Source organism: Chanodichthys erythropterus, chromosome 14, assembly GCF_024489055.1.
Source record: "Chanodichthys erythropterus isolate Z2021 chromosome 14, ASM2448905v1, whole genome shotgun sequence".
NCBI classification, from domain to species: domain Eukaryota; kingdom Metazoa; phylum Chordata; class Actinopteri; order Cypriniformes; family Xenocyprididae; genus Chanodichthys; species Chanodichthys erythropterus.
In genome coordinates, this window is record NC_090234.1 from 8,150,534 (window position 1) to 8,165,004 (window position 14,471).

Sequence of the window (14,471 nt, forward strand, 5' to 3'; positions counted from 1 at the left end):
CGTCAGAGCGCGCTCTGGCGAGACTACTGCCGTCATATGGACTGAGTCGAAAACTGCTCCCAGAAACGATATTCGTTGAGTGGGGCACAGCAAGCTCTTGGTTGCGTTGACCCTGAGACCCAGGCATTGTAAATGGCTGAGGAGCACGGATCTGTGGTGTTCCAGCTCGACTCGCGAACGGGCTAGAATGAGCCAGTCGTCGAGATAATTCAGGACTCGGATTCCCGCCTGTCTGAGAGGGGAAAGTGCCGCGTCCATGCACTTGGTGAAAGTGCGAGGAGCCAGAGACAGCCCGAAGGGCAGGACCGTATATTGGTATGCCACTCCCTCGTATGCGAATCTCAAGAATCGTCTGTGACGAGGGGCTATCTGGATGTGAAAATACGCATCCTTCAGGTCCAGCGAGCAGAACCAGTCCTCGGGGCAGATGTGCGCGAGGATCTGTTTCAGTGTCAGCATTTTGAACTTCCGTCTCATGAGGGAATGATTCAAAAGTCTGAGATCCAGGATGGGTCTGAGACCACCATCTTTCTTGGGGACCAGAAAATAGCGGCTATAGAAGCCTGACTCGCTTTCCGCGGGGGGAACTATTTCCACAGCTCCTTTTCTTAGCAACGTCATGACTTCGGCTCGGAGGACATGGGCGTCGTCTGGATTGACCAAAGTTTGAAGCACCCCGCCGAAGCGAGGGGGCCGGCGTGCAAACTGGAGCGAGTAACCCTGAGTTACGATCCCCATGACCCAATCTGACACATCGGGGATGGCCTGCCAAGCCTCGGCCCGAGTGGCAAGGGGTTGAATGATATCGTGTGACAGACCGCCGCTGAGGGGGTTGTACACCGAGAGTAGCGGAAGAGGAAATTTGCTCTCTTTTAGATGATATAAAAATTTGTTCGCCGTGAAAACGGCGTTTGGAGTGGGCGCAACAGTTGTGGGCCCAGTTGTCACTTGAAACATGTTTCCCACGCCCGGATTTAAACGAGGCGGAGGGGAAAATGTTCGTGGGAGCTTTTGGGGTGGTCCGGTCGCGACGGGACGATTCCCCATCCTCTTCCTTCCTGGCAGATCAGGATGACTTCGGAGGCACCGGGTCCAGCACAATCTTGGGCCGGGGTCCCTGGCGTCTCGGGAAGGGATGGCGCTTGGCAGAGCGCGAGCACTGGCGTTGCTCCTTAGGTGGCGCTGACTGCGGTGCTGCAGGTGGAGCGGGCTTGTGCTGCTGAGCCGACGCAGTCCTGGGGCGGCTGGAAGCAGGGCTGGAGCGCTTGGGCAGGAAATGTCTCATGGCCTGAGACGATTTCTGTGCCGCTGTGAAGCGTTCAGTGAAGCCATCCACTGCAGGGCCGAAGAGACCAGAGGGAGAGACCGGGGCGTCTAAGAAGGCCGTCTTGTCATTGTCCTTGATCTCCGTCAAGTTAAGCCACAGGTGGCGCTCCAACACTACCAGGCTGGTCATGGAACGGCCGATGGCCTGAGCCGTAGCCTTCGTGGCTCGCAGGGCAAGGTCAGTAGCGCTGCGAAGGTCCTTGAAAGCCGGCGCGTCAATCCCAGACTCGTCCAGAGAGCGGAGGAGTTTGGCCTGGAAGACTTGGAATATGGCCATGGAGTGTAGCGCAGAAGCGGCCTGTCCTGCCGAAGTGTAAGCTCGACCAGCTAAGGTGGAAGTAGTCCGGCAGGGCTTGGAAGGGAGTGACCTCTTAGCTTTCCATCCCACAGCCGCGGGAGGGCAGAGGTGAGCAGCCACTGCTTCGTCAAGGGGTGGCAGGTGCTCGTATCCCTTTTCCTCGGCGCCGTCGACGGCAGTGAGGGCGGAGCGGTGCGTGGTATGAAGGCGGGCGGAGTACGGAGCGCACCACGACTTCGTCAGCTCCTCGTGGACCTCGGGAAAAAAGGGCGCTGCTCGCTGGCGAGGGGCTTGGCGGCGGCCAGGCAGGAACCACTCGTCAAGGCGACTGTGCGACGGCTCCTTAGGTGGGGCCCAGTCGAGGTCCAGCTCTTCTACGGCTCTGGATAGGATGCGAAAGTACTCGGCATCCATGCCCTGGCCATGTTCAATGGGCTCCAAGGGAGGCGGGGGGGCGGGATCGTCCGATTCGCCAGCCCACACTTCTGCTTCGGAAGCCGCAAGAGACATGGAGTCGTCCTGCTCGTCGTCTGTTCCACCGAATGAGACAAGGTCACTCGCTTCCGCAGAGGGACGCTGCTCAGGCCGAGAGAACAGGACGGGAGAGGGTTCCCTCGGAGGAGAGGGCGAGGCACGCGGGAGCTGGGCCGGCGTGAGCTCGCCTATCTCCTGGCGCTGGGTCGCTCTGCCCCGCTGTCTCTTCCTAGCCGGCTCGCGGGAGGAAGGAGACGGGAGGGCGCGAGCGGCGAGATCACCCTCTGTGAAGAAGGCGACCCGCGAGCGCAGGGAACTGAGACTCATGCACTCGCAGTGCGGGCATGAGTCCCCAGCGAGCGCGCCGTCTGCATGGGGCTTGCCCAGGCAAGCGACGCACTCGCTGTGACCATCACCGTCGTGCAGGGGGGCCCTGCACGTGCCACACGAGTGGCGGGGTATCTGAGAAGACGCCGTTGCCGTGAAAACGGCACTTGGGTGGCTCTTTTAGAGCGGCGAGGGCCGCGGAAGCTCTAGAAGCGGTGAAAACCGCTGAAATACGCTCTCTTAGAGCGGCGTTAAGCCGCGGTGAAGCTCTCAAGACGGCGCGCCGGATGGCGGCAGGGGACACACAGGAAGCGGCCGGAAGCGGGAGGCGGCGACTCGGCGACGGCGCTGACGCTGCAGTCGGAGAGGGCGCCGGCGCTGTCCTCAGTCCGGCGAGTCCAGGCGAGTCCGCTGCGGGAGCCTCTTCAGACGGCGGCGATACCAGTCAGGAAGGCGGCGAGCTTCTTGGCTTCAGGCGGAGATCAGCGAGGAGATGATGAGGTCGTCGCTGAAGGAGAAAACACTGAAATCCTATGGCGAAACGCCTGCTTATATAGCCCTTAACCCTGCCCATTTCGGCGGGAATATTTGCGCGCTTTGTCGCCATAGGCCGCGTAGCTATGCCGCGCCGTCATTGGTTCAACAACTTGTCTATGAGTGAACCAATGACGGTGCAGTTACACTGCGTTATTGAAAAAGGCTTCAGCAGCGGGGAAAAAGGGAGACCTTTCCCCATACGCAGTACAAGTGAAGTATCGAAAGGGAACAAGCAACAGCCGACATTTTTCCTCCTCCCCACTCGAGTGCCTCATCTTCTTAATCTCCTCACGTAAATGATTAGATTTCAATGACTTGTGTTTCTTCCCCACCGCAGAAACCACCATAATGTTCATCAATGCCATCTAAATTATTAATTTTCTGCTTTTGTTGATCACAAAGTACAAAGCAGATAAGGATAACTAGAATGTCGGGTGTATTCAAAGCGCCGCCATTACTGTTTACAGTGCATGGAAAGGTGTGCTGTGATTGGTTGAGAGTGGATATATTGCATTCTGTGGAGAAGCAAAACCGGCGTTTGTCGCGTTTTGGAAAGAAACGGAGAAAACATGACAGAATGTTATTGGCAACCCCTAAAAATTCTTATGAGTAAAATATCTCAGAAATATATTCCTATTCATATTTACATTTTTTTTAGCTCAGCGGGGTGATCATGAACATGAAATTGTCCAGCCATGACTTCCTGTTCCACAGGAGTACAAACATGAGTTTATAGGCCAAATTCCCTTAATCATTCATCACAATGAGTAAAACCAAAGAATATAGTTCTGATGTGCAGCAAAAGAGCTTCACAAAATAGAAAGTGGCTGTAAGAAAAAAGCTAAAGCATTGAAAATCCCAATTTCCACTAATTAAGAAGTTCCAATCAACTAAAGATGTTACAAATCTGCCTGGTAGAGGATGTGTGTCTAAATCGTCCTAATGAGGAGGAGAGTTTGAGTGGCCAAAGACTTTCCAAGTATCACAGCTGGAGAATTGCAGAGATTAGTTGAGTCTTGAGTCTCAGAAAGCCTAAAAAAATTATAAAACAGCACCTACATTCCCACAAGTTGTTCCGGAGGGTTTCAAGAAAAAATCCTCTGCTCTCATCCAGAAACATTCTCCAGCATATTCAGTTGTCAGACATGACTGTATCTTCAAACGGGACGAGCTTCTATGTTCAGATGAAACTGAAAAAAGAGCTTTTTGGCAGCAAACCCACCAGATGGATTTGGTGCACACATGGATAAAAAGTACCCCATGCCCACGGTTAAATATACTGCTGGATCTTTAATGTTGTGGGCCTATTTTTCTGCTGGAGGTCCTGGACATCTTGTTTAGATACATGGTATCATGGATTCTATCAAATACCAACAGATAAAAAATCAAAACCTGACCGCTTCTGCTAGAAATCCAATAATGGGCCATGGATCTTCCATCAGGACAATCCGAAACCAGCACAAAAATGTGTCACTGAGCACAAAATGAACTTCTGCCACGGCCATCCCAGTCCCCTGACCTGAACCCTAAAGAAAATGAGTGGAGTGAACTGAAGAGAAGAAGCACCAACATGGAGCTGGAATCTGAAGGATCTGGAGAGATTCAGCATGAAGGAATGATCTCTGATCTCTTGTCAGGTGTTCTCCAAACTCATCAGGCATTATAGAAGAAGACTCAGCTGTTATCTTGGCAAAAGGAGGTTGCAAAAAGTTTTGAATAAAAGGGTGCCAATAATTGTGCAGAAAAACTATGCAGATTTATTTTCACAGCCACCTTTGCTCATAATACTGTATATTAAAGGTGTTGCTGCCTCATTAAATTGATTACTTATTTTGTCTTTTGCTTTGTTGTAACTTCCCCACTGACAGAGAGCATATCCAGAGCTGTGAAATACAGCAATAAGTTAACAAAAAACAATAATTGTGTCATGTTTGCTGTTTTATATTATGGAGAATTTTAACATTACTCTTTCCTTTTTTACATCTTTGCGAAAAAAATTGCGTTTTTGACATTCGGTTATTTTGATCCTCCTCGGCACCCGTCAGACGCGCCTCCGCATCCGCGCACCCGGAAACTGAGCAGTGCAACAAAAGCAGCGCTTTCTGCAGGCAATAAACACTCTCAGGTCTGTTCATAACATGCTTTCAGATAAGACAAAACATTTCGGTAGTTTGTTTATAACACAAGTCAACTGTTTATCCTTCAGTGTGTCACTTTTAATGTGTTGGGTGTAGTCTAGCGGTAGGTTTATCTGGGGCTGCTACTGTGAATCAGTCAGATGGCAATGTATAGCATTCTTGCATACTTATATATATATATATATAAGTATGCAAGCGTGCTGTTAGACTGTATGGTTGTGCTTGTTGTCTGTGCTGTGAGAAGGCAGAAGTTAATCTCATTCAGATTAATGACAGTAGATTAATCCGTTTAAAATGGATTACAGTAAATGTTTATCTGCTCTCAGAGTCCGAGAAGTGTATACAAACTTGAAATCCATTATTCCTCTTTCATTTTGTTCTCTGTGTTTCCAGTCTGTGTAATTTGTAGTGCCTAAAAAACAACAACAACAAAATGCATATTATAATGCATATGATCCCATGAGTCGCTGAAAGATCGTTCTGTGTCTCTTCTTTCTTTTCTAAACTTGAGTGTCACTGAAAATGTTGGACTTAGGCAGTAAATCACGCTTGCAATGTATACATTTCATTATATACAAACGCATTCAAACATAGTGTGAATAAAAAGCACATTTTGCAAGCAAACTTTTCACAAAAAAGAAGTTACTTGGGTTTTAAATGACAAAAGATTAGATATAATGTCCAAAAAGTGTTGTGAGATTTTGTCAGATGTAAATGGAACATGTTCATAACTAATGTGATGAATGACACTGTGTGAACTTGAGGAGAAATGACTGAATATATGCACTTAAATTCACAAAAACATCTGTTGAAGTCATTGCGCAAGAATGAAGAAGAAAAAAATGATTCAAAAGTCAGTATTTGCTGCCACTTTAGATCACATAGGAAGTTGGTGAAAGGAGTGCTTCTCTTATGCTGAAAGTACAAAAATGATCTTGTGATGCTCTATTTTGAAAGTGTTCAGTTTAACAGTGGTTATATTGTGCTATGAACTCCTCCTAAGATCACGAGCTGTGGTGTGAATGATGTTGCTGTATCTGGACTCATGCAGATGGCAGTGCTGGAGTTAATAATGATAATCTGTTCTGTAATCTTCAGTGTAAATTGGCCAGGTTACTGGGCTAATCTAGTCTGTTTCCACTTAGTTTTTTCAAGTGCATGTTTTAATTTGCTCATTAAGAGCTGTAGAGAGTCTTTCTTCTGTAGTGTCGAGAAAGTCAGGTGCTGAGCGCGCACAAAAGACAGATTAGAGCAGTGTGCTGAGACACAAAACAAATGCGACTCTTGAACTGATCCTGTTAATCTGTCTGAAGAGCCTGAGACGGGTGAAGACTAGGGTTATGCTTCTCTAGATATGTTTTACTGTTTGCTGAGGATGTAAATAGAAAAAAGACACTCAAGGTTGTGTGTTACAGTAATTAAACAGTTAATTTTTTTAAAGCTTACTATATATCATGTTTGATACACACATTTATAATTACTCTAAATTATCATATATAGCTGATAATTTTAAAATAATTTTTTTTAATCAAGTAAAAGGCCTTTCAGTATGTGTGTGTATATATATATATATATATATATATATATATATATATATATATATATATATATATATATATATATATATATATAAAAACCATCCCCCTCCAGGTTGTGTCTTTGCTGTGAAATCTTAATTGATTTTAAGTAAACATAAGAATAACTTTGTATTGCTAGTAATATTTCAAAATGAACATTTACTGAACTGATGCGAGGTTTACTTGATTATTCATACATACATTTTTATTTTAGAAAAATAAATCATGTTAAAATGTGAGTATCACATATGGTACATCAGGCTTTTGTTCATCTCTCAATCATCATTGTATTGCTTTGCATTATATGCCCCCCCTCCCATAATAAATTTAATATTTAGAGCTTTGATAATAAAACTAAGCATTTAAATATCTTACTAAGACATATTATTGGTACTGATATTTATATGCTTTTTATGTAAGTAGTCTGTTACACTGTTATAAAGATCTCATTGATTTGCATTACAATCAGAATTTTACTTTTTGGCCATATAAATATCAGTAACTGCACCAAATTTCACATTTTTGCTCAGTTTGGGCCCCTGAATAAAATGTAAGTGTTTTTCCTCCTCAAGAATGAGCTTCATATTCTCACTATATTAAACTATATGAGCCATAAAAGCTCATGTATCAAATATGATACTCAACAAAAAACACACATGCAACTTTTTTAGAGTTTTTTTTTTCTTAAACTGTAAAAAGGTTAAAAAAAAAATATTTTTTTTTAATGTCAGGCTTTACATAGAGCTGTTTATTGAAGGGACTGGCTGTTTTTCCTGACCTTTTGACATTGTCTCTCTAAATAATTTGTATGCAAAAATATTGTAAAATAATGTATATTATACAGAAAAACACTGCATGACATTACACATATTCTGGCTTCCTGACACTAACTTTTCTGTGTGTTTGTGTTTTGTGAAGCATCATGTCGGATAAAAGTGAGCTGAAAGCTGAGCTTGAGCGAAAGAAACAGCGCTTGGCTCAGATTAGAGAAGAGAAGAAGAGAAAGGAAGAGGAACGCAAAAAAAAAGAGGTGCAGACTTTTTACTTGCATTAATGCACCAGCATGAGTTCCACTTTTTGCGCACTCATTCACATGCAAGAATGACACTCAATACTGCCAAACATGCCAGAGGTCTGCTGCTTTGAGATTTGTCTGTAAAATATACAGCTTGTCTTTAGTGTACATTAAAGGGGTATAGTTAAATAAGGAATATTTATTTATAATATATATATATATATATATTTTGGGATCTGTAAGATTTTTAATGTTTTTAAAAGAAGTTTTGTCTGCTCACCAAGGGTGCATTTACTTAATTAAAAATACAGTAAAAAACAGTAATATTGTGAAATATTATTACAATTTAAAATGACTGTTTTCTATTTGAAAATATTTTAAAATGTAATTTTATTCTTGTGTTGGCAGGGCTGAATTTTCAGCATCGTTAATCCAGTCTTCAGTGTCACATGATCCTTCAGATATCATTCTAATATGTCAATTTGCTGCTCAAGAAACATTTATTGTTTACAATTGTACAAAATATTTGTGTACAATATATTTTTTTCAGGATTCTTTGATGAATAGAAAGTTAAAAAGAACACTTTTGATTGATTTAATGCATCCTTGCTGAATAAAAGTATTCATTTCTTTAATTTCTTTTCCAAAAAAAAAAAAAAAAATCTTACTGACCCCAAATTTTTGACCCCAAACTATTCATCAAGGAATCCTGAAAAAAAGTACACAACTGTTTTCAACACTTGTTAATAATAACAAATATTTCTTGAGGAACTAATCATCATTTTAGAATGATTTCTGAAGGATCATGTGACATTGAAGACTGGAGTAATGATGCTGAAAATTCAGCTTTGATCACAGGAACAAATTACTTTGTAAAATATATTCAAACAGAAAACAGTTATTTTAAATTGTAATAATTTTTCACAATATTACTGTTTTTACTGTATTTTTAATTAAATAAATTAAGCCTTGGTGAGCAGACAAAACTTCTTTTAAAAACATTAAAAATCTTACCGATCCCAAACTTTTGAGCGGTAGTGTCTATATATATATATATATATATATATATATAAGAAGATATTTTGAAGAATATGTGTAACCAAACAGTTGATGGACCCTATTGACGTCCATAGTATGGGGGGGAGGAAATTACTAAGTCAATGGGGTCCATCAACTGTTTGGTTACACATATTCTTCAAAATATCTTCTTCTGTGTTCAGCAGAAGAAAGAAACTCATACAGGTTTGGAACAACTTGAGGGTGAATAAATGATGACACAATTTAAATTTTTGGGTGAACTATCCCTTTAAAAAATAAAGTCATTCTATATGCGTGATTTCAGTTGGAAAAATGCTAACTTTATTTGCAAATGTTTAGGGGTGGACAAATTTTAATTTATATCAAATTATTCACAATTAACACAATTAAATGAATTAAAAATAATACTTTTACATCACTTTTTTGAAAAAAAAAAAAAATATTTGGTTGGTAACATCATGTATCATAATATACTAATTTTTATGGAAACATAATTAAAAAGTACTGACGAAATAATGGTCTTTATGACAATAAGTAATTTAAAACCCATCAATTTATTTTATTTTGATTATAGATTTTTTTTTTAAATTAAAATAATGGAGTAAAACAGCTTTTAAATAAATAAATAAATACTATACTGTTTTATACAGAATACTATGCTGTTGTTATACTATAGTATACTGTGCATAACTGCGATACTCAAACATTTACACTGGTTATGTCATAGTAATATGAAGCAATGTTGTTTAAGCGATGAATCCACCAGAATCTCAGGCACATTACATGAGTAGAGTAAAAAATCAAGCAGATTTCTCAGTTTGAGACTGCTGAGAGTATTTGCAGTTATTGATAAATTTCTCGTAAATTAAAAATATATATATTATTTTATTAATTGAAGGTATATTAATATAATTTGATCATTTTTCTTACAAAAACTTTAACAGGGTTGAGTGGTTGAGCTTGACGAATGCAGGCAACACTACAATTTGTGTAAAAATTGAGTAAGTGCTGTAGGAGGGTTCCTGTGGAAGCAAACGGAGTCAGATTGCTGTTTTTGTTCTTTGGGAACAATAGAAAGTTAGTTTTTTATGAAGTGTTTGGTTCACTCTGTTTCGTTTGTGTCAGGCTGAGCTGAAGAAGGAGACCGTCCCACAGCAGGATGATTCAGACCTGGAGAAGAAGCGCAGAGAGGCCGATGCTCTGCTGCAGAGTATGGGCATCACATCAGACACACCTGCGGGTAGGTCGCCTACACACCTGAGTCACACACACGGTCGTGTCAGTCTCAGACAGCATGTCCTTGGATTGATCGGAGTTACCTGCCCTAAGATAACAAACTCTGATCGCTTTACGTATCTACCTGCCAATAATATATTCAATAATATTCTATGTAGGCCACAATTTATCCTAAACACGCAGTCACACTAGTGAAAATCCATTGTCAATAGTGTAGCAATGCATGAAGCACCACTTACTCATCCAAACTAGGCAGCTTTATATTGTTTATCATTAACAAACTTGAATCCAATGTGAAATCCATGTGAGGAAATGTTTCATCTCATGCATCCGTCATGTGATTCCTCCAAAGATGACTGCATTGCTCCCCCTGAATTTTTCTGTACAAAGGTAAATGTGACTGCATTTGTCTGTCTCTGCAAGACTATGTGCAAGTAATATGTTCTTGTGAGTGGTTCCAACAAATGAAGAAACCCAGTGTAGTTTACTTCTTTGATTGAACACAAGGGGGCAGAAGTGCACCACAGTAGATTTGATGTTACAATTTCAGCAAGCACTTAGCTTAGATATTTATTTACATTTTCTATATCTGAACTTTTTAATTAAGAATATTGTTAATAATCTGTCTGTCTATCTGTGTGACTAGATAGATAGATATCTATATGTATCATTATCTTTGTAAATTGTTATTTATTATTATTTTTGTATAGCATTACATACTTACATCTACTAAAAATCACCGAAACACCAGTTCATTAAAAGACATTGAGCAAAAATCTCTATGAAAAGTGACGTTAGAGAAGAGCTCTAGTAGTTCTAGTAGCATTTGAGTGCAGAAAACACTTGCATGTAGAGCAGAAACATTCAAACATTTGGATGTATGCAGATGAAAGTATGTTTATAGCTTTTTCTCGTTCTTTAGTTCCTGCACCCATGTCTCCCACGGCCAAATCTGTGGGTACTCCAAGTGAGGCAGGGAGCCAAGACTCAGGAGACTGTGCCACCGGACCAAGGTATTATATCTCTCTCTATCTCTCTCTATCATGCATGTGGCGCTGGAGAGGTTTGTGGCTTTAACATTGCATCAAGGACAAACACAGGGAAAGGGTTGTTGTATTTTGTGTCTGTGTGCAGGTCTGAGCAGGTAGGGAAAGGTTCTGCTGCTTAAATCTCTGTCATTAGCTGTTTTTCAGCTGTAACTTAAAAAAAAATTACCGCTGGAAAACCCCTGAGAAGAAAGAAGGAAAACATGAAAACATTAGCACTGTTCTGACACCTAGTGTGCTGCCCATCGTAGATGTGAGAAGAGCAAAGGCTCTTCCAGAATGATGATGATGGGGCCTTCTAAGCCACAATCTAATCGCATCTACAGAGAAGTCTATCCCAGAATGCACTGCAAAAAGCTCCAATCAATGATAATTGTATCCACCTTTTTCTGAACGCGGAAGTCTTGCCCAACTCGTACTGGAATGATGCTTTACGTTTGCGGTCTCCGGTGTTTCTAGTCAAATTAGCATATTTTCCGAGCTGATAATGTAATGATAAACCTATGAAAATTGCACTTTACACTTTACAGTGTAGCAAAGACTGTCTTTTGTCAACGCCGCAGTAATCAAAATTTAATGAGTGTGCAGATGACACGAAGCTGTCCGAAGTTACTGAAAACATATGAGCGCTCATATCCTACATGCAGCTTCCGATCCGGATGACGATTGTGGGATTATGTCCTCAAAATGATTAGAGTGCACACATTATATGGTATTTGGGGAATATTTTAACTTAAGTGCTGCAAGCCGTACTTGTTTTCTCTTTCAAGTCTAGCATAAAATGCGAGGCATACGGCGTTGTATACAGACATTCACTTCAGATTCGCTGACGCTCAAATTTTTTTGTTTATTGCTGTTATGTAGCAGCACAGATTAATCCTGCGCACAATTTAATTTTAAGTAATGTTCAAAAAGTTTCTGTTGTCAATGTGTTCCTATGGAGACCGGAACATGACAGCATCCGAAAGGAACTTGGAATTCCTTATGGCGGCGCTCATCTTTTAGTCAGGAAAAAGGTGGATAGAGAACTGCAATGATAATTTATTTTTGTAGGCCAATTTGAAATTTTGGCAAAAAGATTTTTTTGGCTTTTGGATTATTGTAGAAAATAAGTTCTGTTACCAAGAAAAGTTTTGTTCTTCATGTTTTGTTTATCATGATAATCTTCAGAATTGTACTTTTATGGATTTTGAAGCCTAAATAAAAAACAGCAGAAGTAAAAGGCTAAATGTTCACTAAAAACGAACTACACCACAATCACATGACTTCAACAGCGGCACCATTAAGCTTCAGACGACGATTTCAGTCTTTATTAAAAAAAAAAAAACATTTTCCCTGAAGGTTTGAGTTAGAATATTTTTCAAGAGCGTGATCATAAACACAATGAGGCTGTGAAAGCAACTAGTGAGTAGATGAGTTTATCTGTTCAGTGTGACGTTTAATGTCCCCGACAAACTCTCTGGAGTCCCATTTAGATACTTGTTAGCAACTGTCTTTTTCAAGACATGTAAAAGTTTTAAAAAATCACAAGGGAGTATTACTGATGTATTTTATGTCGTACAATAAAACTTGAAAATATCCTGAGCTTGTGTGAACCAAAGACCTTATTTAACCAGAAACCCATTTAAAAACAAACAAACATTGACTTAGAAATGCTAAAATACAACCCGTTTTATTAATTTTTTTTAACCATTTGCCTATAATGTTGCTCAGCTTTACATTATATCTGTTAGGTGACAGCTGTGAATTATCAGTATGAGATTCTAGTTTAGAGTTAAAAAATCTGATAGTAAAACAATCTTGCCACACTGTAAACCCGAATAAGTTGGCAAAACTAAAAAAAATTGAGGCAATCAGTTACATCAAAATTTTTAAATTAAGAAATCCAAAGTTTAAGTAAGCAGAACTGGCAGATTTTTATTTTGTACTCATTTGAATTGTTATTAAATTGAAATCTTGGAGTAAATTAGTTCATACATTTAACTTAAAATTACCACGTAATCTCAACAAACAGTGGAAACTTTAACAAGCTAATTCAGAAAATGATAACTTGTTAATTTGCTAGCATGTTAGCAATAGCATGATATAACACTTGCTGAATGAGTTCAGGAATATAAAACATTTTAAACACCTGTTCTCAAAGCAAGCCGTATGCTCCACTTGTCACCATGATGGTAACTCTCCAAAAACCCACATTAAGAGAAACCCTTTTGAATTAGCACAACAAATTATTAATTGCTACTAAATCTCCCTCTTAACATTAATCTTGCACAAAAAAACATTATATAATACATAATTTTAGCATTTACTCTCCCTTTCGAGTGCCATGAGCAAAGCATTCTGGGAAATAAAAATCCCAGCCCAGTTTCAGGTAAACTTAAAGGTGCAATATGTAATATTTTCTGTCCGCTAGAAGTTGCTAGAGTCCTATTCAAAACAAAGATGTAGCTTGATGACGGCAAGTTTGAGCACAGAATCTTGGGACATGTGGTCTTCACCTATCAGCCGGTGGAAAATAATCGGGAAAGCACTCGGGAAGAAATCATGTTCATGGATGCGATTATTAACGTTACTGTAGTATGAAGCAGAGCAGGAGCGAGTGTTGTGGGAGCTGAACGAGGAGCTGGAGCTTTTATTATGACACAGTCGCCGACGCCGCTTCCGCTTTTCCGGTCATGAGTATGAGGTAACACAGCTCTGTTTATCATATTAGATACATCTGAGTGTGTTGAAAATGATGTTATAACGTTACTCTGTGTGTTCGCTCGGCGGCTGCTGTGAGACACTGTTACACACTGCAGTAAGATAGATCGATTTTACAATATCATATGCTGGATGTCTTTGTGTTGATAAATGGCATGCAATTAATTTTAAAACGTATTGTATGATGGAGAAAATGCTGTATTACTGTCACTAAAAATAAAGCAAAATTGTGTTTTTCTCTGAGGCATGGTAAAGCATGGTACTCGCTAAAAATAAAAAAAATTAGATTTAAACAATTAGATTAACCGTGTTGAGCTATATAACAATAATTAGTTTTCTGTCTATAAATGTAACCAAACAGTTGTTCCCTTGTCTGATAAAACATGTAATATATTAAAGTGTCTTTGGTGTTTCCATGGTTTCTACAAAATAAAACTGGAAACCGAGGGTAACTCGGGTATACATATATGTTAAAACTGCAATTTTCTCACAATTTAAAAAAAAATTGGAAACATTTAGGATATTGTAAGTACTCAAGTGAACAAAATATATAACACTGGCCTAGTGGTTTTTGGATATTTCACTGCAAAATTCTTACATATTGCACCTTTAAGTTCATCTAAATTTAAAGAAATAAGTTCATAAAACTTAAAACAATGAAACAGTTTACATAAAATGTATCAGTTTTGTTAATTCTAAAGAAAAAGTTGAGCTAAACGCTCATAAAAGACTGAACGAATTTGTTTAAGTTTGTCC

The 14,471-nt window shown here is 40.1% G+C and overlaps 1 protein-coding gene across 1 annotated transcript in view; it reads left to right on the forward strand.

The window, feature by feature from the left end:
* The first annotated feature begins 5,006 nt into the window (after positions 1-5,006).
* dync1i2a (dynein, cytoplasmic 1, intermediate chain 2a) overlaps positions 5,007-14,471 on the forward strand; it is a 49,195-nt gene continuing 39,730 nt past the window's right edge. The window contains exons 1-4 of the mRNA XM_067409207.1: positions 5,007-5,087; positions 7,596-7,707; positions 9,856-9,970; positions 10,889-10,979. Of these exons, the coding sequence (XP_067265308.1) occupies positions 7,600-7,707; positions 9,856-9,970; positions 10,889-10,979 (314 nt within the window). The 5' untranslated portion in view covers positions 5,007-5,087; positions 7,596-7,599. The remainder of the gene's footprint in view (positions 5,088-7,595; positions 7,708-9,855; positions 9,971-10,888; positions 10,980-14,471) is intronic.